The 26,264-nt window shown below is 43.3% G+C and overlaps 1 protein-coding gene across 2 annotated transcripts; it reads right to left on the reverse strand.

Annotated features, from left to right (window-relative positions):
* On the reverse strand, nt 1-24,458 carry LOC118584734 (carboxylesterase 1C-like). Of its 2 annotated transcripts, none has more exons than XM_036188992.1 (13): nt 24,413-24,458; nt 23,882-24,086; nt 21,172-21,316; nt 18,277-18,410; nt 16,913-17,066; nt 15,406-15,510; nt 14,086-14,190; nt 9,052-9,192; nt 8,151-8,231; nt 7,112-7,259; nt 2,513-2,644; nt 467-539; nt 1-172 (listed from the first exon to the last, which is right to left on the reverse strand). In XM_036188992.1, the coding sequence occupies exons 1-13, from the start codon at nt 24,456-24,458 to the stop codon at nt 1-3; spliced, it is 1,641 nt and encodes a 546-aa protein (XP_036044885.1). The 2 variants fall into 2 exon arrangements, with proteins under 2 accessions (XP_036044885.1, XP_036044886.1); XM_036188993.1 differs by having other exon boundaries at nt 9,052-9,184; nt 14,081-14,190.
* Between the last annotated feature and the right edge of the window lie 1,806 nt (nt 24,459-26,264).

Consider the following 26,264-nt stretch of genomic DNA (forward strand, 5'->3'; position numbering starts at 1 on the left):
TCACAGCTCAGTGTGTTCTGTCTGAGGTGGTTTCTTAGCCAGGAGCTCAGTCCAAAAAGCCACTTCCTCCCCTTTCAGTCTCTGGGCTTGCTGGGTGGTGGCTCCAATCTGCAGGTACCCTTCCTTCTGGTCATATTCTGGCCAGTGTGGCAGCCCCTTCCCATTGGGGTTCCTGGGAATATGATCAAATAGAATTCCTCAAGACTGTTATGTGCCCGCCCCTTCCTCTGAAGTTTGAATGGATCCCTGGCTTATCTCCGTTGAGGGACTGACAACCTCCACAGACAGAGAGCATACATATTTTGGGATAGCCCATCAGTTCTATAAAACTCTAACTAACTATAGAGCACTATAGTCACACAAAATGGTCAGGACTTTGGTCACTCTGACTACAGAACTCACCCTTTCCAAAAGGTATGCCTGGCCACACCCCATCCACCCTTTCCACATTTGCTCCCAGCCTCACCCACTCCGAGCAAAGTTGGCCCAGTATTTCATCACCATCTTGCTGAGGTTGGTCTCCTCCTCTGAGGTGCCCTCTGTGGGGAAGGTGAAAAATTATTTTTGTTACTGTAAGTGTAGACCAGATGTAGCATCATTTGGGAGTTTGAAAGGCAGAACTAAGTGTTCATTCCTCAACCACTCAGTCAAGCACTTCAGTGTGAGAGGGTCCTGGCTAATTACTGTGCACATTCAGGGAGAGGCTGATGTACTATTCAGCAGTGGGAATGTGTGTGCTATGAGCAAGCTGCCTTCATTGTCTGTGTTCATCTGCCCTTCCCTCCTTCCTCAGAACCAAAATGTCATATTCCAGAGCATCTCTGTTTAGGAGAATTGCTTCTGGGTCTTTTCTCAGTCACTCAGATATAATATTATCCATAGACTCTAAAAGATATCAGAATTACAAAGGACTGAGGAGTATTCCAGCTAGGAAATGCCCATGAGGAGCCATGCGGTGGGGTCACGAGCCTATGCAAATGCTGAGAGGTAAGGCACTGAAGACATGTATCAAAAGTTTTCTTTAAATATCATGTTACTGGACTGGAGAGATGGCTCAGTGGTCAAGGCACTTGCCATCGAACTTGAGAATCTGAGTCGTGTTACTGGGACTCACATTAGAAGGTGGGCAATATTCCTACAAGTTGTTCTCTGATCTCCACATGCATGCATGTACCAACACACACACACACACACACACACACACACACACACACACACACACACACACAAATTTTAAATATGTTAATAAATATATCATAGATTCCCTGGGAAGATGTCATCTAATCTCCCGAGGAAAGGGAAATAGAATAGATAGTTATGGAAGGATGGGGGGAGGGGCTGGAACAGGAGGGTCAAGTGAAGAAAGAGGGAAGAGGGGGATGGGGACAAGGAAGGAAATATGGGGAGAGACAGCTAAATTAAGGGCTGTTTATTTGAGGGGCAGTATGAAAACCTAATACAGTAGGAGCTTCCTAAAATATATATACATATGAAAGTCAACCCAAATGAAATTGCTAATAAGTAAGTGGGGAGATAGAGCCCCAACTGGCCATCTCTTGTCACTAAATAAAGCTTATAGTACTGGGATTGGGTTAGACCTAATTGAGATGTTGATTAGAGAGGTCCCACAGGAAATCCAGAACAACCCAGGCTGTCAATAAGACTATAGGTTGCTTTCCAAAGACTGATGGGAGGCTCCATTACTGAAGACATCACTATACAACTCCTTGAACCTGGATAAGTAGAGCTGGTCCTCCATAGAGACTTTACCCCTACGTTCTACTGTCTTTGGTACAGGAAGGTACTTTGCACATTCCCAAAGGAGCCATGGAAACACCAAGCCAGCCACAAATGCTTTGATCTATAATGGTGTCTTTCCTGCAAGATGCCATAAAGCTCATGGGAGTAACCAACCAATATCTGATTTGACTTAAGGCCCACTCCAGGAGATGGAACCTGACACTGCTTGAGTGACTGAGAATCTAAGACTAGATAGCCCAGGGACCTAGGGCAAAGTCAAATACTACTGTTGCAAAAAAAATTAGTAACAATTAAAATGTAGTAATAAAATGACTCCTAATGATATTCTGCTGTACTCATAGAGCAGTACCTTGCTCAGCCATCATCAAAGAAGCTTTATCCTGCAGAAGCCAGGAACAAATATAGAGACTCACATCAAGACATTAACCAGAGGTTGTTTTGTGGGCAATCAAATTGTGATATTCTAGTCTTAAATCAGAGAGAGCCTTGTGGGAGATGGTGATCTACCACCTCTCTTACTGATGCCACAAGTCATGATTCAGAGAAGGACCATGCTTGGGGCACATAAACCATCCTTTATGTGTGTTAGAATAGGAGAAAATTTGGGGACTTCCTCATGCAGCTCAGTTCTGCTATAGAGTGCCAGGAAAGGAGCATCAGGGGAGAAGCAGAAACTTGTTGAAGGCCCTCAAACCAAGACTAGAATCCAGTCCTCCTGACTCCCAGATCACACATGATAAAGAGCCAATACCTTTTAAAAATGGAGCCCCAAACACAGAGAAGATTTCATCACCGTGATCTCCTATCACCGTCATGGGTCTTTTGTCAGATACGAAGCTTGGGCGATATTGAAACTCATACATGTAAGTAGGAACTCCCGCATCTGAGGAGACAAGGATTCATGTGCAGTTGATGTAACCAGACAGACACCTGGGTGGCACTGAGGTCTCCAGCCCTGAAGGAAGCTGCTGGTTATTAGTGCAGGAGAAAGACAGCTTCTGGAAAGCCCAGTGACTTGCTTTGGGTTGCACAGCTGGTTGAGGCAGACCTGGGGTCTGAGCCAGGAGTTCATGGAATGTAGAATGAGTGGATGTAATGCAGGCAGTGAGTGCTTAGAAGTGTTCAGTGATAACACACAGTGCCTGCCCATTCTGAGAAAATCAGCACCTAGTCAGCCTGGTTTTGAGCATCCCCAGTGTTTTCCTCAATCATTCAGTAGGAAGATGCCATTCCAAGCTGCTTGTTGGAATATGAGGATATTTAAATATAATCACATACAAATATGTACGAAGACAGAAATCTGCCTTTGAGTTTAAGGAAAGCACAGAACTTGAAGTTCATACTTCAGTCACCCTCATTACCTTGTTTCATGCTGGACCTCAGAGTGTTACATTCTTAAAATGTTAAAGTGGAGGCGAAACAGGAACATTCTGAAGGAAGACAAACTTGCCCATCTTCTCTCACCAGCAAAGATGCCTGTTCAAGCCCCAAGAAGAGACCCTTTTTCCTGCTGTGTGCATCATTGGAGCCACCTGCTCTTTCATGGATACCACTCTCTTGCATGAGCCCCCAGACTGGGAGGGAGTCTGTCACTATCCAGTGGTCATAGTGGGATATAGATATCCACAGAAGAGTGACTGAGAGGGAAATTGTAAGACCACAAATTAATCTAGTAGAGAAATTATGCAACAATTCTCCATGAAGGAAAAGTGTTAAGCCCAGACTTGTACTCCCACCACTCAGAGAAAGTCTTTCCACATTTTGACTCATACAATTTTTATTTATATAAAATTGGGATAATATTGTGCATGTTATTTTAATACACTGGTATCACTATTTTCTAACATTATATATCTGTCTACAAGATAATTTTGTAACATAAGTTATTCTAACATGAATATAAAGAATGGTTTATTTCATCATCTCTCACAGGCTCCATCCCTGCCCCCTTAGAAGCAATCTTTCTGTTCCTCTGAAGTCCACTTACTCAACAGGCTCATGGGTCAAGCAGTGTCCAAGTTAGCGTTAATGATCAACTGGACACAGCCCAAAGTCACCTGAGAAGAGAATCTCACTGCAAGGAATTTTCTTGATTATTAATTGCTCTAGAAAGGTCCAGCCTATCATGCGAAGCACCATCCTTAGGCAGGTAGTGCTGAGATAAGTAAGAAAGATAATTAGCATGAACAAGGAAGCCAGCAAACTTATCCTCTGTGGTCTCCGCTTCAAGTCAATGTCTGAGTCCTTGCCTTGACTTCCCTTAAGAATGAGGACATGGAAGTATAAGGCACAGAAGTCCTTTTTGCCCCTACATTGCTTTTGGTTGGTTTTATCGCAGATACAGAAGAAAGCCAGAGCACAGAGCATACTGAAGAGTGTTTGCACTTGCTCTGACACTCATTTTAGAAAAGAAGCCAGACTGCAATTCTACAACAAAGAACTTTTGTGAATGAAAGAGTGTATTTTAGTCAGTATGCTGTCAAGATATTTTTAGAACCGTGTGCCTAAACCATGGACATTTATAAAATTCCTGTAATTATATGTCTTGAAAGCAAGTAGGATGTACATTTAGGTAATTGTAAGAACAACAAAGAAAACAGAGACAATGGGGCACCATTAACAGACTAGACAGTTATGGGATGGGAGTAGCTGAGGAGAAGAATGGGGACAAAGTACATTTCAAAAAGTTCTGGCAAACATGCTCCTTCTTTTGGGAAGATGTTCAGGAGGTGCAGAGGTCTCCAGTCAATTTCAACCAGATGAAAAGAAACCGTCAAAGGTCAATAACAAAGGAAATACTCAGGAGCATCAAGAGATAACTCATCTAAAGATGCGTGATGCCATTGAAGAAATTCTGCAGGCTGGGGGAGAGTAGATGGATTTATTCAATAGCCAGCAGCATAGAGCAGTGTACTAGGATGTCTTTCAGAAGAGGGAGAAATAGCAACTGCCCCAAATAAGCTCATATGGAACTCATTGTCTGTCAGGCTGCCTTGTGAGAATTTGCTAGAGCCTTTTAAACTGAAAGCTAAACATACTAATTAATAACATGGAAGTCAGTGCTGTAAACTAGTGAAGTCATATTCAGGACGTTGTTGGACTGTAATCATGATAGATAGGGGATTTTATCTTTCATAGTATAAGGGTTCTGTACAAAAACACTGCTAACAATTAACGGTAAAATAACCATTCAAAATGATATAAATTCTGGCACAAAAGATGTAAAAAGTGGGCCTCGATAGATGGCTCAGTGGTTAAGAGAACTGAATGCTTTTACAGAGGACTTGGGTTCAATCCCCAGCATCCACATGGCAGCTCTTAAGTTAAGGTCCAGGAACCAATGCCCTCTTCTGTCCATTGTGGGCATCAGGTGCACATAAGGTGCACAGACATACACAGGCAAATCTATCCATACACATAAAATAAAAAGAGCACATTTTTTATAACAATGTAAAATGTAGATAAAATTGTACAGTTTTTATATGAAATCAAAGTTATATTGTTATCAACTTAAAGTAGGCATTACTATAAGTGATTCTCCTGGTAGCCACAATGTGAAATTTTTTAGCAAAGCACACAATAAAAAATAAAGGATTCAAAGCATGTAAGTACAGAAAACCACCCAACCATCTGGAAGGGGCCAAGAGAGTGAGGCAGATAGAGAATATTTACAAAACCAGCAGAAAATAACTAAAGTGATTGGCATTAGTAAGTCCTTGTCTATCAGTAATTCTCTTCAATATAAATTCTCCATAGCTGGGGGCAGTGGTGGTGCACGCCTGTAATCCCAGCACTCTGGGAGGCAAAGCCAAGCAGATCTCTGTGAGTTCGAGGCCAGCCTGGGCTACCAAGTGAGTTCCAGGAAAAGGCACAAAGCTACTCAGAGGAACCCTGTCTCAAAAAAAACAAAAAACAAAAACACAAAAAAAACCAAAAACAAACAAACAAAATTCTCCAATAAAGGGTATGTAGTGACTGAATGGGTTTTTAAAATATCTGAATTTATGCAGTCTTAAAACAAAGTCTCCAACTTTTTAAGACCTTCACAGATTGCACATGAAGTGAACTTAGATATTATGCACAAAGAGTAGCCAAAGGAGAAAAGAAAGGATATTAGTTACCTCACAAATAGAGTTTAAGTAAAAAAAAATAAAAAAGACATTATATATATTGATGGAAAATCAATTCACCAATGGAATATAAACACAGCTCTAACGCACAGTACGTAAACGTAACAAACAAATATCAAAGTATCTAGATGGAGAGGGAGAGAGAAAGAGAGGGAAAGGGAGGGGAAAAGAGGAGGGAGAAAGGGGAGGGGGGAAGGGGAGGGGGAGAGAGAAGGGGAGGGGGAGGGGAAGGGAGAGAGGGGAAGGGGGAGAGACAGAGGGAGAGAGAGGGAGGGAGGGAGGGAGGGAGGGAGAGAGAGAGAGAGAGAGAGAGAGAGAGAATAACACCAAAGCAGTAGTGGGTTGCAGTACCTCACTTCCAACGATGATCAGGTCACATAGACAGAAAATTCATAATAAAACACTGAACTTGAACAAAGGTTTTGGACTAAGGGGCTATGATGGAACTAAAGAATACTTAGAACAGTACACAGCTTTACCCCAACAGAATGTGCATTCTTTCCAAGCACCCACAGAATGCTGGAATAGAGCACCCATAGGCACTAGAGAATCTTGCTTAATTTAGGAAGATCCATGTGTACACTCACGCTCTCTGTCCAGGCCTAAGTCTATGACAGACAGCTCTGTGTTAGGTACCAGCCCAATTCTCACCTTCTCCAACCAGTGCGTACCAAGAGGGATAATAGAGTACCAAAGAAACTGAAGGCCTTTATATTTCCTTTCCTCACACTTCTTTCTACTCTCTCTTTTTGGATTTTCTCATCTAGAAGAAGCTCTTTCCCATCCAATCCTATTCTTGACATTTGGTTTTTATTCTCTTTGTTGGTTTGCTTTTGTAAGAAAGCATTTTGTGTGACCCAGGCTAGCATTCAACTCCCTGTGTAGCCAAAAAAGATCTAACCTTCCTTCCCCACCTCCCAAGTGCTGGAATTACAAATATGTACCACTAGGTCTGACTTACATGGTACTCAGAATTGAACTCAGGGCATCCTGCATTCTAGGCAGGCACTCTACTAACTGAGCAACATCCTAGTCTCATGTACTATGTGTGTGAGTGTGTGTGTGTATATGTATATACACATACTCATAAATATGTATACACATGTATACACACATATACACACATGCATATGGATATATATATATGCCTGACTCAGAAATGGGCAAGTCAGAGACTTGTTATCAAGTCCATGTCTTCTCATTTAACATGTAAGACTCACCTCTGAGGCCACGGGACATGAGAACAGATGGGATACCAATAAATACATCTCCAAACAAGTCCAGGAGAAGGTCTTTCTTTTTGACAGGGTCGTCTGTTCGTCCTAAATACTTCTTAGTGGCTGCTGGAATCATATTCTCAGAGATGTTCTAAAATAGATCAGAAAGTAACCACTCCCACCTGGTAATCAACGAGGCTCCTGCAGACAGTTAAAAAGACTTCATGGCTCATGAACCACCTGGGCTCTGTGCCAAACCAGGGAGGAGGATTCTCTAGATCCACTTGCGGGATGTCAGTAAGCTTGGAAGTCAGGTGTCTGCAAATTATGTTTCCCCATTGGCTGTGGTGGAAAGGAGCCTCTTGCTTGCTGCCACCTGACAGCTTGGAAACTGTTGCCTAGTGAATGCTATCTCTCCAGCTGTTTCTAGAGGAAAATGCTTTTGTCTGTCTCCTGTGGAGAGAAGTACACTTCCAGTGTCTCCCCCGATTTCTGAGGGAAAGACACCTTTTGTTCCCTAGCAAATAACTTTAGAACAAGCTATTCCTAGGAAGTAAAATGAAAAAGATATGGCTCCTGTGATTTTCTAGTCAGGAAATACTTTGTTTTGCATTTATGGAACCCAGAATATCTATCCAGTGATCTACTGACAACAGAAGTCTATGCATCAGAAAAGCAGGAAACCTACAGTTTGTAATTGCCACAGTGCCCCCCTCTCTGATGTGCCTCCTGACTACTCGGTCTTAGGCCTTCAATGTATAAATGTGATGGTCTTTCTTGGTCATGGAATCAATCTTTACTACATATAAAGCTCTCCAAATAAATATTTCTCCTGGCAACCTGTCCTGGACCCATGGGGATCTTTGACTGGTGAACAATGAGTGTGAATTTATCACACTGGGGTGCAGGGTGGGAAGAGCAGAAGAGTAGGAGGCGAACCCCAGTCACCACTATTTCTTACAGCCATTGCATGTGTCTGTGATGAATGCGAGCCACTGACTTTTGTTTCCCAACCAGCTCCCATGATTCCCGGGAATCTTACAAGGGCAGAGTGGAACTTCCACAAGAGGGAACTGGCCATTTCCTCATCCATTTTGTCTTCAGAGAACAGATCACCCATCATCTGTTAAACAAATGTTAAAACATTTGTGAATCCCAGTAAATTAAGAAGAATCCAACAGGCCAATCAAGGGAACCAAATGGAATGAAGGTACTTGGTGGTGGGGGTGGTGGGGTGTTAACAGATATGGGAGTTTATGATTCTAGGAAAAAAATCAACAAACGAAGCAAAGGGAACTGCATGAATAAATCTAAGCAATACAGAGGACAGCCAAGTGAGTATTTAGTACTCACACAGTGTGTGAGAAGGCACAACCTTCCTCCAGGCAGTGGAACATTTAGGCCAGGGTCATGTAGAAGCCAAGGGCTCAGGGACAGGGGACACAGGCCACACCTCTTCAGACTCAGGGGACAGGGGAAACAAAACCAAGCATTATGTCTGTATATCTGTCTCCCTGTGATGCCCCCTGAAGTCCTTCTGCATGAGAGCTGAAGAACTCTGGAATATGCTCACCCTCTCCAAGTTTGCACTCAGAGCTCTGGTCTGGTTTCAGCATGTCTTCTAGCATTCAAAGTCACATCCCAGGCTGATACCAGAATGTCAGCATTACCAATGGCAAGCTTGGTGGTGAGCAGACAGGGCCCCCTGAGGCCTTCTTGAGTAGTTTCTTTAGAAAGCTTCCAATTATTAATCCCTCCTCTGTCCCATGTGGTGTAAACTGTCACTACAAAGGGTCTCATCAGGGACTCTCAATGCAAATTTACTTGGAAAGTTTGAAGTTTCTTTGGAATGTAGTCATCTGGGTGCACAACCCTTAATCAGAGCATGGAGGATGATGGTTGAGCCTCTGTGGAGTGCATCTAAGAAGTCTGTCCGTTCTCACCGTTGGAATGATCCAGCCAAACTCCTGCTTGTTGATGCCCACCATGTAGGGCACAGTGTTGAAGCTCTTCTCAGCCAGGATCTCTTCTGGTGCCTTTGGCAGCAACACTCCATCAATCACAGTGTACAGGGAGGTATTGTCCTTGGGAAAATAGAAATACAGCACTGATGAATACCCTACCTTACATTTCAGCCATATATCCCCTCATTGCTGGTTTGAGAGTTTGCCAAGCATAGAGACCCTGTGGCTATGGCCACAGAAACCCAATGTACTAAGAACAATGGTTGAATCTAGGAGTCTCCAAGGTCAGAACTGTGAGTTGGAGGTCATCAGTGGCAATGTGATGGTGGTAGTGAATTGAGGAAAGGAGAATTCTTACTTATTAATGAGGGCTACTTATTAATAATTTTCACTAATTAATGCATCTACCTATACATATTTAAACCTGGGCAATTCAAGGGAGAAGTTCCATACCTCAAAGCCAAGCATCTATCCCAAAGCACCCAGGTTTAAATATCTGTAAGGACCAGCATGGATTGGCACCTGGGATTCTAAGGAAGACTGATACCAGCCACTGTGAGGCCCACAATAAGTGCTACTGCTGCTCAGGAATATTGGTAGCTGCACTTTGAGGCTACACACTTTGTCTTTTTGAGTCAGAGAAGCCAAAGGCATCATTCCACTGCTATTTATCTCACTCTCCACAACTGGCTTGTCAATAAGTCCAGTCAGAAAGTCCTTCAGGAGTATCTGTACTCCAGCCGTGTCTCATCACTCCACTGCTTAGTCCCTGACCTGACCTACAGGATGTCTGCAGTGCAGTCTTCCTACCCACCCTCCTGTACCTTCACTGCCCCATGTCTGTACAGTGCATTTCTACATTTTACTCAGTGTTATGACTTATACCCGGAGTACCGGCATTTGGGGGGTTGAGGTAGAAGGATCACTAATTTCTAGGTTACGTATTAGGACCTTGTCTGTAACCAAAATAAATAGAAACAAGACATTTAAAAACAGTCCACTGTTCAGAGCTCATCTGATCATCTATCTCATGTTGGATCATAATCCAACCTTTTTAGGTGACACTGGACCTCCCACCTCAGTGCCTTCCTCGAGCCTGCTCCTTCCTCATTACCTCCACCCTAAATCACTCCTGGTGCACGAGGGCAGCACAGATCACCATCTGTTTCAACGTTTTATCTGAGCTGTGAATCCACAAGTATCACACAGTAAAACCTGACTGAAAGAGTCTCACTCCATCCTCACAGGGTTTTCAGGGAGTGTCTGTGATCTCCAGGGAGGGAGCCCAGGACAGGACTGGAGATGCTCATAGCTAATGACACCAGACACAGGCAAGTGCTGGGAGGTGGCAGGGCAGGAAGGAGGAGGCTGTGGGCACTGTCTGTGAGTTTCCTGGGTCATGAGCAGAGGGTGCTGTCCTCAGAATGGAGTGTCTTAGGCTCCTCTTTGTATAACTCCAGTCCTGTACTCCAAAGATTACTGAAACTGTGAACCAGTTCTCTCAGCTTCCTGGGAGGTTCGGTGCAGCCTTCTCCCATTGGGCTATCTTGGTAGTGTGAACTGTGAATGAGGAGAGCTGGGCCCAGGAAGTAAAGTTGCTGACTGGGAACACTGTACAGGGAGTCAGTTAGCTGTACCTCTGGTCCATCTTCCTATTTTAACTGGCAAGTAACTTCTCTTGGAGCCTTGGGGAAACCCTTCATTCATAGTTAACTAGAACTTATCGCTGTTAAGATGCAACACCAGTAATCCAGAAAAAGTTCCTTACCTCTTTGGGGTCTCCATTCTCATCCAGGTCAAAAGGATTCTATGAACACAAAGGTAAATGATGCATTGAGAACCTTCCCCCTATAAATGATCACCCTTGGAGCTGTGCCCCGGAGTATCAATTTCTCCCATCTGAATCTTACATGGGGCCCTTGAGTATGAACACAGGGTAGCCCAGGATGGGGATAGGAAGTAACCTGAAGGGTACAGGCCCTGGGGTCCAGAGTCAGGGCCCCTGAAACTTTGGAGAACATGTTCGTTGCTATGTCTGTGTTCTTCTTCAAAGCCACCCCAACTTCAGTTCTCTGGCAATAATGCTCAGTTTCCTTCAGGAACGATAGCTCAGTGAGGTGGACGTGGTAGCTAAGACTGTGTGGGTTTAAGAGGAGACGGGGCAGGAGGTGGAACAGATATCAGGACAGGACCTGTCCCTCTTATTTGGTCTTACTTCCTGAGTTCAGCTATTAACATGTGACGAAAATATTCAGAAAGAAGGAAAGAAAGAAAAATGAAAAACAAAGGAACAGAGAGGTTGATACTGAATAATATTGTCATAGCATCTGGATCCAGCCATATCACAAGCCCTCTGCTCCTGAACTTTAGAGTTACTTGAAGATTCTGTTAAGGGGTTACATTTAGGGATATATATGTATATACAACAAATAAATGCATATAATTACAATAAATGCATACAATTACTAGTAAACAAAGAGGCCATACATTTGAGGAGAGCCTGGAAGGGTTTAGGAGGAGGAAAAGGAAGGAAGAAAAGTGTAATTGAATTATAATTTCAAAAATAAACAAAAATACCAGATTCCTAGAGATGCATACTAGAGTATGTCAAGAGGGTTACCATGTTGTTTGTTTAAAATGCTTCCTAATAAAAATAACAAAAAGATAAAAAATACTTTGTTCAGGAATTCTTGAAGATTATTCTTATCTTGCATAACAAAATCCTGATTCCCACAAGCTCAGAGACCCTTATTTCTGCATATCCCTTTCTTTGGTGTGTCACTACAATTTCAGTGATTATAACACTGCTTGTTAGCCATTGGTTCTCTCATATATGGGGGAAGCAAGTGCTATGAACCCTTCAATGTGGGTTGAATCTTTACCACCCAGGGATGTAATATCTATGTGTGCATGTGAACATGTGTGTGTGTGTGTGTGTGTGTGTGTGTGTGTGTGTGTGTGTGAGAGAGAGAGAGAGAGAGAGAGAGAGAGAGAGAGAGAGAGAGAGAGAGATAGGGTAGTGGATAATCATAAAAGCACTTCTCCAAGATCTCAAATAGTCTCAGATTGTGGTGGGATCTTAGGTCTCTGAGTTTTCTAGAATCACCAGATATTCCTGTGTCTTCTGGTTGTCCTATGTCACATAGAGAACACCTGAAATATTTTATGGCTTCTGGTATTAGAAAATAGCTCTTTTAAGTCTTTGAGCATCTTAGACTCCTTTTCTGAATTTTATGACCAAATCCCCAAGGCCATATCAGCATATATGGATATTCAAAAGGAACACAATGCTAGAAGCTTGCTTGCCCAAGAGACCCGGGAGTGTTTTGGAGTGTCCATGATTCATATGGAGAAGGCAAGGGCTCAGATGACTCCTGGGCTTCCATCAACTCCTCTTTCACAAAAGTGGTATTCCTCATGACCCTGATGCTCTTTCCTCTGGATGTTTGTCCTGGTTGGATTCCATGATATAGACTCTCACAACTGTCCATTAATCAAATCACTTCCCTGAGAAATGATGAGTGCAATGAATGCATCCCCTCTTCAACAGTTCTATCAGGCTTAACCTAACAAGTGCAAGGCTATGTCTCTCTTTGGATTGTTATTTGTGAGAAGGGATGGGGTTTAGTTTAGACATTAACTGATTCTCCTTTCACATCTCCTCCATATACTTTGAATGATGGATGGGTGGATAGAGGAATAGGTGGATAGAATTGGTCAAAAAAAGTATAAATGGGTAAAGAAACAACCAACTGGATGAAGAAGTCCACATAATGGTAGAGGATTTTTGCCAGCTATACATCTGGGAAAATATCCAAAATAGTCAAAGAACTCAACAGACAATGAGTCCACATTGAGAACAAATGACCTGCTCAAAAAATGGGCTTGGGACCTGAATAGGGAGTTCTCAAAAAAAAGAGAACATGTCTAATAAATATCTCAAAAAATGTTCATCATTCCTAATAATTAGGGGAATACAAATCAAAACAACTTTTATATTTCATTTTACCCCAGTCAAAATAGCAAAGATCAACAGAACCACCAATAACATCTATTGGAGAGAATGTGGGGAGAAAAGAACCCATTTGCTATTGGTAGGATTGCAAACTTGTGCAACCACTGTGGAAATCAGTGTGGAGAATTCTCAAAAAGCTGAATATAAATCTACCATATGATTTAGCTATATCACTACTTAGCATATGCCCAAAGGACTTGATTTCCTACTCTGCAGATACTTTGTCAGCCATGTTCATTGATGCTCTATACACAACAGCCATGAAAGGACACAACCTAAATGTCCTTTAACTGACAAATGGTACATGTACACTACAGAATACCATTCAGCTGCAAAGAAAAATGAACTTTGTAGGTAAATAGGTGGAGCTAGACAAGATCATATTAAGTGAGGTAACACAGATGCAGAAAAAAAATTTAACATGTTCTATCTCACTGGAAAATCTTAACTCCAAATTTCCAGATGTGACTACATAACCTGGAGTAGCAACAGAAACCAGGAAAGTAAAACAGAGCTGTTGACAGGATAGGGAATTTGGGAGAGGAATGGAGAAGGGAACAGCAGGGTACAAGTGACCTAGTCAGGGAAATGGGGAAGAAGGACCCTTTAGGAAGAGCAAGAGAAGTAAATTTGGAAGAGAGAGAGGGGAGGATAAAGGGGAATAGCAAGATACAACTGAACTGACAGAAAAAATGGGAAAAGGGGCTCTAAGGAGAGGAGGAAGTTTAATGCAGAAGAGGATGGGGAATGTGATAAGAATGTTCAAAAAGAAAGCTTGGAAGATTTACATGCAATTCCTCACCATGGAATATATAACTGGAGTACTTTTTGACATTTAAGGTGTTTTATAATAAATTAAATTCTCAGTTGGGGTTAGGAGGCCAACACTCTTCTGAGAGCTGAGAAACTGTCCCCTTAGAGTTTATCCAGGACAAGGACAGCAGAATAGAATTTGGGCAAGAACTCAGAATAGAGGCAAGTAGAATGGACCCATGTACCAATTTCAGTGCAACCTCCAAGAGCTCATTCTCTGTCTTCTGGCGCAGGCAGTGAACCATGACAGCTGATGTGGTGGTTTTACACCCCAAAAAAGTAGCAATTAGCTGAAAAAGATCACAGACAACAGCAGAGGTCAAGAGTAATGACTACATCCTCCATCAATGTAGACAGTGGATTCTAGGCTATACCCTTTTTTTTCTCCTCCTCCTCCTCCTCCTCCTCCTCCTCCTCTCCTCCTCCTCCTCTTCCTCCTTCTCCTCTTCCTGCTTCTTCTTCTTCTTCTTCTCTCTCTCTCCTTCTCCCCCTGACTCCCTCCTTTTCTTTTCTTTCTTTCATTCACTTTTACTTATTTGTTTGTTTTTGTGATAGAGTTTCACTAAGTATCCCTGGCTGGCCTAGGACTTGGCATGTAGATCAGGGTGGTGTCAGTCTTGCATCGTTTCTTCCCCTGCTTTGCTTCCCCAGGTATTTGGATTAGTCATGCATCACCATATTTGGCTTGCACACCCAGTTTCTTATGGTTACAGAGGGTTTGTAAAGTCTCTAAACCAGTAGTTTTCAATTTGTGGGTTAAAACCCTTTGGGTCAATTTGTAACAATAAAAACCACATCCTGCATATCAGATACTTACATTACAATTCACAACAGTAGCAAAGTTACAGTTATGAAGTGGCAATGAAAATAATTTTATGGCTGTGGGTCACTACCACAGGAAGAACTATGTTAAAGGGCTGCAGCATTAGGAGGGTTGAGAGCCATTGCTCTAAACTACCAGATGTAGATAGTGGATCCCACAGAATATTGCTTCTATTACTAATTGAAATAACGTCATGTCCTGATTACATAATCAATATCTGCACCCCTGTTAGCTTTTCCCCGTTTAAATGGGTACAGAGTCCACCCCAAGTACTATGTACACACACACACACACACACACACACACACACACACACGACACAATGTTCTCTAACTTGAATGCCTCTAAAGAGGCAATTGGAAATGAAGGATAAAATTTGTTTGGTTTTAAATGCTACCTCTTCCACTCTAAATACTTGTTCTCAGGTGAGCTACAGAATCTCTTCATGTTTCAGGTTCTGGGCAGAATCACAGTGTGTCTGAGTAACATGATTCACATGGAGGCACTTCAGAAATTACAGGATGTGTCTTAGCTGTGAGCCAAAAAGCAGCCCTTCTGCCCAGCCATTGTTGCCTCCAGAATTGTTTGAGTAACCTAAGCTGCATCCCACAGCCAGAAAGACCAGTGAAGACCCCAGGGAAGCTCAGAAAAGGGTGCAGAAATTGTCCAGATTAGGACCTACTTCAGTCACAGACTTGGTGTTCTTCTTGACCATGCCTGCACTGAGGACTACACCACTCTCGGAAATGGCTCTGTGGAAGAGGTTCTTGGCCAGAGGAGATAACACCTGGCAGGGGAGAGGAGAGATTTAGTGTTCACAAGATGGGTGTCATGGTTAACATCATATTGAAAACAGGTCTAGACTCATGTAGATATAAACCTCTAAGCAGAGCTGTGAGGGATTTCTATATCAGATAACGGAAGCTGGAAGCTGCATCACAATGGCCACGTTATTCTTGGGACCTGTAACTAGCAGCCTGCCCAATCTCTGGGTCTTTGTTCACACAGGAATGCTGACTCCCTGGGTCATCAGCCCATGCCAAAGGCCACTAGGGAGAAAAACAAACCATAGTTAATTCCCAGATGTTTGACCAAAGCCAAAGAGGCTTTTCCCAGGCTGCATCTCACACACTTTTGTCAATGTACTATGCAAGTTTTTACCGATGAATTCTGTCATACTTAGAAAGATGACACACAGAAGGTAATGTGGATGAGGGCTTACTATTAAGGAAAATATTTGTTATGTTTATATAAAGAAAAAAGAGATTATACATGGATGATAGATGGATGCATGCATAATGAATAGATAAAAATAATGATATCTATCTATCTATCTATCTATATGTATATATTTTACTTACAATTTTAGGAAAAGACTAGAAAAATAAATGTAACAACAGCCAAGTGATAATCCCTGGGTATGTTGTTATGGGTGATTTTATTCTTCATTGGATGTTTTATAGATTTCTTTTTCCTTTACTTAAAAGTTCTTCTTCTGGGAATTCAAGTATGAAGCTCATGTGCTAGTACCATTATCTCTGGGCAGCTTTGTGGAAGCTAAGGTTTCTTATGGCTCTCAGAACATCCTGTAGCCTCCTCACTGTTCCTATGGCTCAGTTTCATGCACCAGCAAGACACTTCTCATGCAGTCTGTGCCTGTAACCCATGTCTTCTGCCCTCGTCTTGCCCATTGAGTCTTCCAGCTCTCCCTCTTCACCTCTTCACTTCCTCACACCCCTAAGATGGCCTGCTGCTGCCTTCTTAACCTCAGGGGAAGCCCCAGTCTGACTTTGGGTCTTGCATTTCCTTAATGTGTAGATGTGGCTTCAACCAAAACAAGGACTCTTGGTCCAACTCATTGCTCCCCTCCCCATCACTGCATCCCAGGATTTGTCCAGTGAGTCGGAGTGCTAAAATTATTAGGAAAGAAAAAGCTATCCACCAAGAGAGAAGAGAAGCTGGAGATTTTCATGGCCCCAGGACAAAAAATTGAATGGTAAGCCTAGGAGCAAAGCAGAGTTAATTGCTTCTGAAGCTGTCCACCGTCTGATGCTGTGCAATAAGCGGAGTCAACCTGAACACACACAGATATTGGATGCAAAGGTATTGTGCTGGATTGGCTGATTTACAGAGGTCCCATAGCAGCCATATCAGACCCCAGCAAGAGGTCTGGTGCCAAGAATACTTACAAGAGCAGAGACACTCGCACCTCCTGCTGACTCTCCAAAGATGGTCACAGAACTCGGGTTCCCTCCAAAGTTGGCGATGTTGTTCTGGACCCAGCGTAGTGCAGCCACCTGGTCCAAATGACCCCAGTTCCCCTGGCCATGTTCATCCCCTGTGCTGCAAGATGACAGGGTGTAATAGGGGGAGAGATGCCAAGGTGAGGCTCTCGAGAGCTCAGGTGGCCTGGGAAAGTTCAGTGAGCTTTTCAGAATCAGGTTGGATACTACATCTTTGAAATGGGGGACTTCACCTGCCTGTAATCTCAGCATTGCTTTATGTGGGGCTGCACACTCATCTTCTAGCAATTATGTGCTGTAATGAAGATCCATGATACATCCTACATCACCCTAATAGCTAGAGAATATCCCATTACAAGACAGACAAAATCTCCAACTATGCCCAGCTCACACTGGGAGCTGAATCAAGTAAACTAAAAGAGAGATGTCAGCTGGCAGAAAAAGACAATGTGGTCAGTGTGGGGTGTAGGGTGGTGTTTCAACTGGGGAAATCCTATCTGAAGGAGTAACACTGTGAAAGAGAAATAAAGGATCAAATGGGTCTTGTCAGTACAAAAGGGATTTTAGTTTGGAGAAGCAGCAGATACAAAGGCCCAGGCCATGGGAATAGATGTTTGAATGTAAGAAGTATGAGATGAAAGTAGACCAGAGACTCTGCAGGATCTTTCATATCATTAGAAGTGGCGACCATTGTGCAGAGACATGGTAGGACCCAGTCATTGTCTCACAGAATACTCAGGCCACTGACTGGAGCAGCTATTGTATTGAAACTACACATTTGGAACCACAAGTGATTATGGAAGCCATAAATGTCCCAGAGATAGGGCTTTGGTTATGGAAATAGCAAAATGTAACAGTGGCTGCACAGTCTGGTGCTGGGTTCTGGTCTCTACTGTAGCAGTCAGTATGAACAGTGAAAGAATCTGAAAAAAATGAGGCCAAGTGCAAGGTGATTTTGTCATTGGGTGTGCCTGCCTCAAGAAGGATCTGTGCAGTGCTCATAGGACCTTGTTTAGTTCCCCAGGGCTGTTTTGTTGTAAAAAGTAGCAAGACTATTTCCCATCACTCACTTCCTCCATTTTCATGTGATCTCTTCTGCATGTAAAAATCTGATTTCTGTTCTTCTACTATGCTGCTTCCTAGCCAAGGCCCCTCACAAGTGGTCTTCTACCCAATTTTGGACTTGGAGTCTCCCACACTGTTTTATATAAATCAGTATTCTTATAGCTATCCATCCCAGCTATTTTTTATTAATAGAAAGATAACCAAAGTAAACACTAACATGCAGAAGGGAAAATCTAGTTTCTTACCTGAGTAATCCCCAAATACCCAGGCGATACTGAATTGTTACCACCACCACGTTTTCATGGGCAGAGAGAGCTAGGCCATCATAGGTTGATGCTCCGCCTATCATCAATCCACCTCCATGGATCCACACCATCACCTGGACAATAACACAGCCACACAGGCAGTACATTGAAGACTTGGAAAGACTGCCAAATTCATCCGAATTGGTTGCCTGTATTTAGGCTGTGACTTCAGGTCATCACCCAAACCACACCAGTTCCTGGGAAGGCTGCAAAAGGCTGACTCTCTTGTTTCCAGCTCTTCAAGATGAGGTCCAGGATGCAACGCCACTCAATACCCCTTCCCTTACTTCTCACTTCTCACATTCTTCAAAGACACAGAATTGAGGTTACCATGGTACCCGTAAAGGCCTAAAAGTGTTGCCATCAGCCCACAATCACACCATTTCAAGACAGGACTTTTTAGGCAACTGAACATGAGCAAGGGACAAGTTTGTATGTCAGCTTAATTTCATTCCAGTTAACTCCTCCATGGTGAATGAAACCTCTCCATGGTACATGACTGTCTGGTGAGACACCCACTGTCCTGATGCTGCCCCTTCCTAGTGTGTCTTTTCTGCAACCCCAAATCCTCCCACTATGCTAAGCCTAGCTCACATCCACTTCCTTCAAGATGTCTTTGGTCATTTGGCTAACATTATCTCAGAATTTACAGTTCCTAGGCACTCTGATAAAACTTGAGAAGAAGGGATGTAATAATTCATAATCTATGTTCTTTGATTCAAATGGCACATAGATGGGGAAGAAATGAGGGTGTATAAAATAATATTGTGATGATACTATTAATTAAAGAGAAAATCTCATGGGTACTATGAACCAAGAATGGATCTATGCACTGTACATAACCTCTCATATGGTAAGGAATAATACTGTCTTGTGTGACAGGTAAGAAATGGAGGAGAAACTTGTTTTCTGCTGAGAAATTGTAGCCAATATGAGGAGGATGGGCTTGATCCTGATGCTACTTTCCAGCATCCAGATGTTGAGCTGCCTAATGCCTGCAGCTCAGGACAACAGTGCAGTGAGCCAGCTGTTGGGTCAGGAGACAGACCCTCCTGCAAGTCTGACTAGCATGTCAGCATGGCTGTGTGTACTCAGGCAGAATTGATGCAGTTTGTGAGTCACTGAGCTTTCATATGACAATTCCCATGTGAGAAAACAAGTTGAGGTTAAGAAAAGGTTCTGCTCTCTCATCTTGTCAAAGGGAGATCCATGATTTATACTCAGACCTCGTGGGTCTAGAACCTGTGCCCACAGCTAAAGGATCTCCCGTAACCACCATCTCAAGTCCCCATTTCCTCCCACTGGACCCCTGCAACCTCCAAGAGAGATGGAATCATGGATATCTAAGAGTGAAGGCTGAGTCCAAGGATGGTGGGCAATGATGTCTTGAGGAGATTATGATGTATCTATGTAGAACAGTTGGAATGGTCCTCAAAAACATAGCTGTGTGGGAATGGCTTAAATGTTTCCTTTCTTTGACCCTTTAGGAAACTGAACCAGGTGGAATTGATTAAAACTTCCAAAGGTTTCACTGCCTGGCCTACTAAGGTTCTACCACTCCCTATTCCAACAATTGCTGTTGGCCTCCTGATAAAGGGTTTGGAAGGTTCAAGGTTTGGTGGAATTGACAGCCATTACTGACTCCCTGCAGAGTGTCAGGAACAGATACGCAAGTTCTCCTTGGGCACAAAGCCATTTCAGACAGAGATGAGCCTCGGGCATCTATAGCTATCACACTTTTACAGATGGGGAACTGGAGGCAGAGAGAGGTTTTTCAGGTGGCCCACGGGCACAAATCAGGGAGATCATGCTAGGGAGTGCTTATACTTCCAAATAGATAGTTAGCAACATGCTGGGTCCCTTTGCAATGAGAAGGCTGGGCATGGCTGCCTCCTGGGATGCTTGCTCTTTAGATGCTGTAAAGAATGGGTGTCACTGAGACTTTTTCCCTATTTCTCTCTGTGACTGGTAGGCACAGTTAATACCGTATCTTAGCATAGGTTTCTACAGCTACTCCATTCCTGGATTTCATGTAGAGGGCTTCTGGGAATTTGTTGAGTGCTGACCTGTTACAACCCAGGGATTATCTTTTTCAGAAAACTCTCCTCCAACCTCGTGACTTGTACCTGGCAGCTTGCCCGACTCTTGCACCATGTTTCCATGTGAAATGCTGACTCACTTGGTCCTTAGACTGTGCCAAAGGCAGCTAGACATGAAAACCATCTACAGTAAAATCCCAGGTTGCTGTCTACAGGCAGGGAACATGCTTAGGAGACTGGCCCAGCATCCTCCCTCCCTGCTTCATGGGACAGTGCAAATTTTCATCTGGCAACAAAAGTTGTCACAGGTGGCCTGAGAATAAAGCCATCACACATCTCTCCCTAGACCCCATCTAAGAGCACACATATGAAAACCAGGAGACCTGGGTCTTGCGAGCATCCCTTCCATGTACTCTTTTCCCCCCCCCCAAGGACCTCAGTTTCTCTACCTGCATCATATTGGGTTGTTCACTTTCCCTACGATTTCTCCCAGTTGTGACTGTTTTGGAAATATGACTCGGATGCCACAGGGATAAGACTCTCCTAAGTAAGATTAGCCATTCTTTGTCTTCTGTCCTGTGAAGACTTGGGAAATTATATGTCAGCTGTGTAGTAATCTTTACCAAAGTCTGACATGACTGGAAAAACACACAAGTGAAAACTTGAAGGGAGCTCTGGTTCCTGAATCACTTCCTGCCTGTGTGCTCTTGACCCGTGTGGCCTTCCTCCCCTTCGAGTCCCAGGGAAGGGCTACATGCTCAGACTGAAACTCTGGACCAATGGTCTCAGCACTTACGGGGAATCGGTTGCTTTTTGTCAAGTCGGCAGGGGTGTAAATATTCAGGTAGAGGCAGTCTTCAGAAAACTTGAGAGGGATGCTCTCCTTTCTGTTGGTGAAGAGCTCTGAGAGTACCTGTCCTCCAACTGCATCTTGGGAGCACCTGGGAGGGAAGAGAATATCTTAGATTCTCAGGCAGATTGAGCATGTCATATGGGTCTGACCATGCACTGAGGTATTTGAGCCTAGAACAGAAGTTCCTGTTGCTTTATGGGAGTCATCACCGTGGGTGAGAGGTGGCAGCCGCAGTAATCTCTAGGGTCTCTCAGTCCTACAAAGGGAGAAGCACTGCTCTTCTTCCTAGAGGTTTTGTGATGCTCTGGACCCATGAGAAAGGTGATTATGTGGTGACCTGCCCTAGGGGATGTCACCTCCTACAGTGTCTGAACAGAGCTTTACCTTTCTGGGCTTTGTATACTGGTCTGTAGCTGACCCTTCTCCTCTACCTGGTTAACATGCTGTAGTTCTCAGGAGATGTCCATCAATCAAGGCAGTTAGCTACAATGACAGGCAGCTTATTGAAGGTTGAGGTGGGGTAGGCATCTTGTGTGAGAACTGAATTCTAGTCCTATCTCAGACATGATGTGCTGTGTGGCCTATGGTGAATTCCTCTCCTGCCCTTGTCCCAAGCTTTCAGGTCCAGGAGGGGTAAGTAAAGTCTCCAAAGTTATTGCTGCCTTGCCTGCCAAGTTTCAACATTCTCCTATTCCAACAACCACTATTGGCTTCTTGATAAAGGGTCTTAAAAGCACAATGTAGCATGGGATTGATAGTAGTTACTGAGTCCTCGCAGGGTATGAGAAAGAGATTCAAGTTCTCCTTGAATTCAAAGCCATTTAGAGTCAGTTCAGCCTTAGGTATCTATTGCTATCCCCTTTATTGTACCTTCATTATTAATTCTTTATTAATATTCCTAAATATTATTATTCACAGGTGAGGAATTGGAAGTACAGAGAGGATTGTCAGGTGGTCCAAGGATGCAAAGCCAGGAAGATCATGTTAGGTAGTACTTATACTTCCAAGTAGATAGTTAGCAATATCCTGGGTCCCTTTGCAATGAGATGGCTGTATATCCCTGTCCCTGGTGTGCAGAATTGAGGCTGTGCATGTCACACAAACTGCAGAAGTAGAACAGCAGAGACTTCTAAATCTCCATCCTGAGTAATTTTATCTGCATCACTGAGAGTAAGTACACAATATTCATTAAAAACATAAATTCAAATGTCAAATGGGGATACAAGAATTTGAGTTCACTAATGTTTAGAAAAAATTCAGTATAGAGAGCAAATTTCCATTTATTATTGTTATGATCTCAGTTTGTTTACCCAATGCACACGGGAAAAATTCACCAACTAAGCCATGGCATGGGTAAGGGCCCAGAGATGGAGGTTTCATGCTTCCATAGGAGAATCACACAGAATTTGGTTGTTTCTGGAGACAAATGTACCCCACAGTTCATGTTTTTGAATCAGGATTATTACCTTTGAAAACTTATCCCCAAATATTTATGATTGTATGTAATGATGTAGCTAACAAGAATCCATCAAACTTTTATCTATAGTCAAGAAAACCAAAGTACTTTAATGAACCTGAATAGAAGATAGAGTAAATAAGTAATAACTTAGTACCCAATTAAGCACAGCTAATAATACTCAGCTGCTATGTATATTGTCTGACATGATTGTGATGCTTATGAATGTGTCAGGCTGTCACCCAAACTCTCTGTATTTATGATCTCTGTTTAAAGTGGGGTATATACACAGACAAAGGACTGGAAAGCATGATCTCAACTGCTAGCAGCAATTCTGAGTTGTTGAACTGTACATGATTTAAACTTTCCTTTACTTCTGTGTATCTCCCAACTATTTATAACATGTGTCTTATTTTGCAAACATAATATAAACATAGCAAATATTATTTGTAGAAGAAAAGCATGGAATGGTAAGAAGGCAGGCAGGACTGGGATCCTAGATATCCTCAGAGGAACCTTGCTGAGGACACAAATGCTGTCTGGACTGATTTGTAGGTGTTTGAGGTTCTCTGCAATGGCTGTGAGGCTGTCTGGAATTCGTGGGCCTCTTCATGCAGTTACAAGGGTGATGTGGCACACCTTTGGTAATTGTTTAGCTTGTGAGTAGGTAGGTAGGTAGGTAGGCCTGGTTGTGAGAACATGCAGTCACCTTCCCTGTTCCCTTCACCCACAAGTCCTACACCCATCCCAATCCTAAGCAATGCCAAGGTTCAAATTAGGAGAACATAGCATCTTACTTCTAGTCTTCCTTGCCTAATCAATTACTGTTTTCAAAGAGTTTATTGTATTTTAGTATACTATGCACTTGATGTATTAATCCACAAGTTTCTCATTTTTTCTTCCCACCAATAGGATAAAAGACTTTATCAAGGTATGGATTTTTTTCCCTCCTAATTGTTTCTGAAAACCCAGAACATTCCTGGTTCACCACAGGTTCTCAATAAGTATGTGCCAAATAAAGGGCTTGGGAAACTATGAAAATTACTTAGTAATTAGACCATCTTTGAGGATCCACGGTGTTCTGAGGGGTACCACTAATTGCTGTTAATGCAGCTAGTCAGAGGATTGCCTTGAATCCATCCTGAGTCACCTGAGGTAGACATCCCCACTGAAATGAGCCCCACCCCAGTGGCTTACATTGGAGGGTAGGAGGTGGCGTTCTTCACAAAGCTCCAGGGCTCTGCAGGCTGTGGAGGAGCAAACCTGAGGGATCCAAGAGGAGGCTTGGCAAAGGGTACACCCAGGAAGATGGCCACAGGCTGTGGGAATCCTTCTAAGCTGACGTACTTCCCCAGGACTTTGCCAAGAACAGTGTTCACCACGGGTGGTGAGGACAGGTGTCCTGCTGGACAAGAGAACAGGACACATCAGAAGGGAAAGAGCAGACAGACATGGATTCATAGTTGGTTTTGTCACTTTTAGGCTTGTGTCTTGAATGGAATCTTCCAAGGTCTCATTTCCTTCCAACATGATAAAGAGAAATATCTTTGCCTAAGAGGGCCAACTGAAAGTCAACTGATTGGAGGCATAAAGGTATCCAGTCTAAGCCCCTATAGAGAAGAGGGTTATTGCACTGTTCTGTGCTTGTCCTGTATACCTATTCACCCACTTTATCCAGGACAGATTTCCAAACATGCAACCCAGTGTTTGTAGTCTAGAAGAACTTACCCCAAACTGTGCCGAGAGAAGTCCAGACCAGGGCACAGAGCCACATCGTGAAAGGACAAGAGCTCTGGAGACGGGGAGGAAGTGCCTGCAGCTCAGAGAAGGCATTGTTCCCACCTCTTCGCTGTAGATCCGCCTCTAACCAACTAGCACAATTATAGAAATCTCTACCTCCTCCAAAGAGATTCCGGGGTGTATGTTGGGACCGCCAAGCCACTAAGAGTTTACCCTTCTTCATCTGAAAAACACCAGGAAGCTCAGATTATAGATAGCCAGAAACTCATCCAACAAGTTCTTATGCAAACATTTCTAGCTGTAACTCCTGCTCAGTGTACCTTGAACTTCCCAGGGCAGCCACTAGCAAGAAGGTGTCTATAGGCAGCTAGAAGCCTTGGCTTAGGGTTCTCACTACAAACCTGAAAATTTAGAGCACGTCACGTCCCCAGAGTTTCTCAGCTGGAGAATGAGCACAATCCCTGCTTTTTTGGACTGCTATTTCTTAGAAGCTGTACTCTTAAGTTTGGAAAGTATCTAAGCTCATTCTTAAGGAAGAGCCAGTTTCCAGAGGGATACGAGTCCATGATGGCAGAGCAGGAGCATAGTAACAAGGGCAAGCAGGATGGTTGGAAGGAGAGCTCATATACTAGAGTGCAAGGCTCGAAGCAGAGAAATGATGAGAGTCTTTAAGCTCTGAAAGCCTCTCTCTAGTGACACGTTTCCTCTAACAAGGCTACATCTTCTAAATATCTCCAAACAGCACCACCAACTGTGGTTCAAGTGATCCAATGCATGAGACTATGGGGGACATTTCTTATGCAAACCACTACAATGTTCTTACAGTAAATGAACCTCATTGACCACAGTCTTTTGCTCTAGTAATCCATCCATGCATTTATTTAGGAATTCCTTCTTTCTTTGAGATTTTATTTTTATTTTTTGTGTAAGAGTTTTCGCTTGCATGTAATGTAATGTACATGAAATGCCTACAAAGGCCAGAAGAGGGCATAAGGACACCAGGGAATGGAGTTAAAGCGTGTGAATCAACATATGGATCCTGGACCTAGAACTAGGGTCCTCTAGAAATGTAGCCATTACTCATAAAGGCTGAGCCAACTCTCTAGCCGTTATCTATGAATTCTTTAAAAGTTCCAAAATGTTTGTCATTTATGCCCACAGGAAAGTACCCAAGTGGCGGGGTGGGGGGATGGGGGGTGAGGGGGGGAGAGAGAGAGAGTGAGAGTGAGAGAGAGAGAGAGAGAGAGAGAGAGAGAGAGAGAGAGAGAGAGAGAGAATGTGCACACTTTGAGTTCTGATTTAATAACATGGCCTTGTTTCTATTTCTCATCCAGGGGCCCCTTGGAGAGAAGCATGTGTCTCTACTATAGTGCTGCTCTCTGATGGACACTTGGAAATCTTGTGGTGAAGAGTGGTGTGATTATAAAGCTTTGCTTTGACTCTGCTTAACAAATGGTCAAACACGACTTTGGGGAAATGGAAAGGGTAGTCTTGGTTGGAGGGTAAGGGTATCTGGAATGGAGACAGGGAGTGGTAAAGACTTAAAAAGGAAGAATTAAATTGCACGGGGGTGGAGAGATTGGTTCAGTGGTTAAGAGCCAGAGTCCTGCTGCTATTGCATAGGACTATGTTCTACTCCCAGCACCCATGTTAGGCAACCCACAACTACATGTTACCCTAGCTCCAGGGAATCTGACACTCTCTTTTTGCCTCCAAGGGCACTTGCATATACACACATGCACGTAAAAAACAAAATCTTTAAAAAGTCAAGTTGTAATCCCAGCACTCTGGAGGCAGAGCCAGGTGGATTTCTGTGAGTTCGAGGTCAGCCTGGTCTACA

This window comes from Onychomys torridus, chromosome 5, assembly GCF_903995425.1.
Source record: "Onychomys torridus chromosome 5, mOncTor1.1, whole genome shotgun sequence".
Taxonomy (NCBI): Eukaryota; Metazoa; Chordata; class Mammalia; order Rodentia; family Cricetidae; genus Onychomys; species Onychomys torridus.

Excerpts from the sequence above, each read along its gene's own strand:
- LOC118584734 (XM_036188992.1), bottom strand. The coding sequence starts at position 24,458 with ATGTGGCTCTGTGCCCTGGTCTGGACTTCTCTCGGCACAGTTTGGG. Across the intron at positions 24,087-24,412 it reads TTCTCTCGGCACAGTTTGGG|GACACCTGTCCTCACCACCC; the intron begins GTAAGTTCTTCT and ends CTTGTCCAGCAG. Across the intron at positions 14,191-15,405 it reads ACACCAAGTCTGTGACTGAA|CTAATTGCTACTTTTTTGGG; the intron begins GTAGGTCCTAAT and ends GATCTTTTTCAG.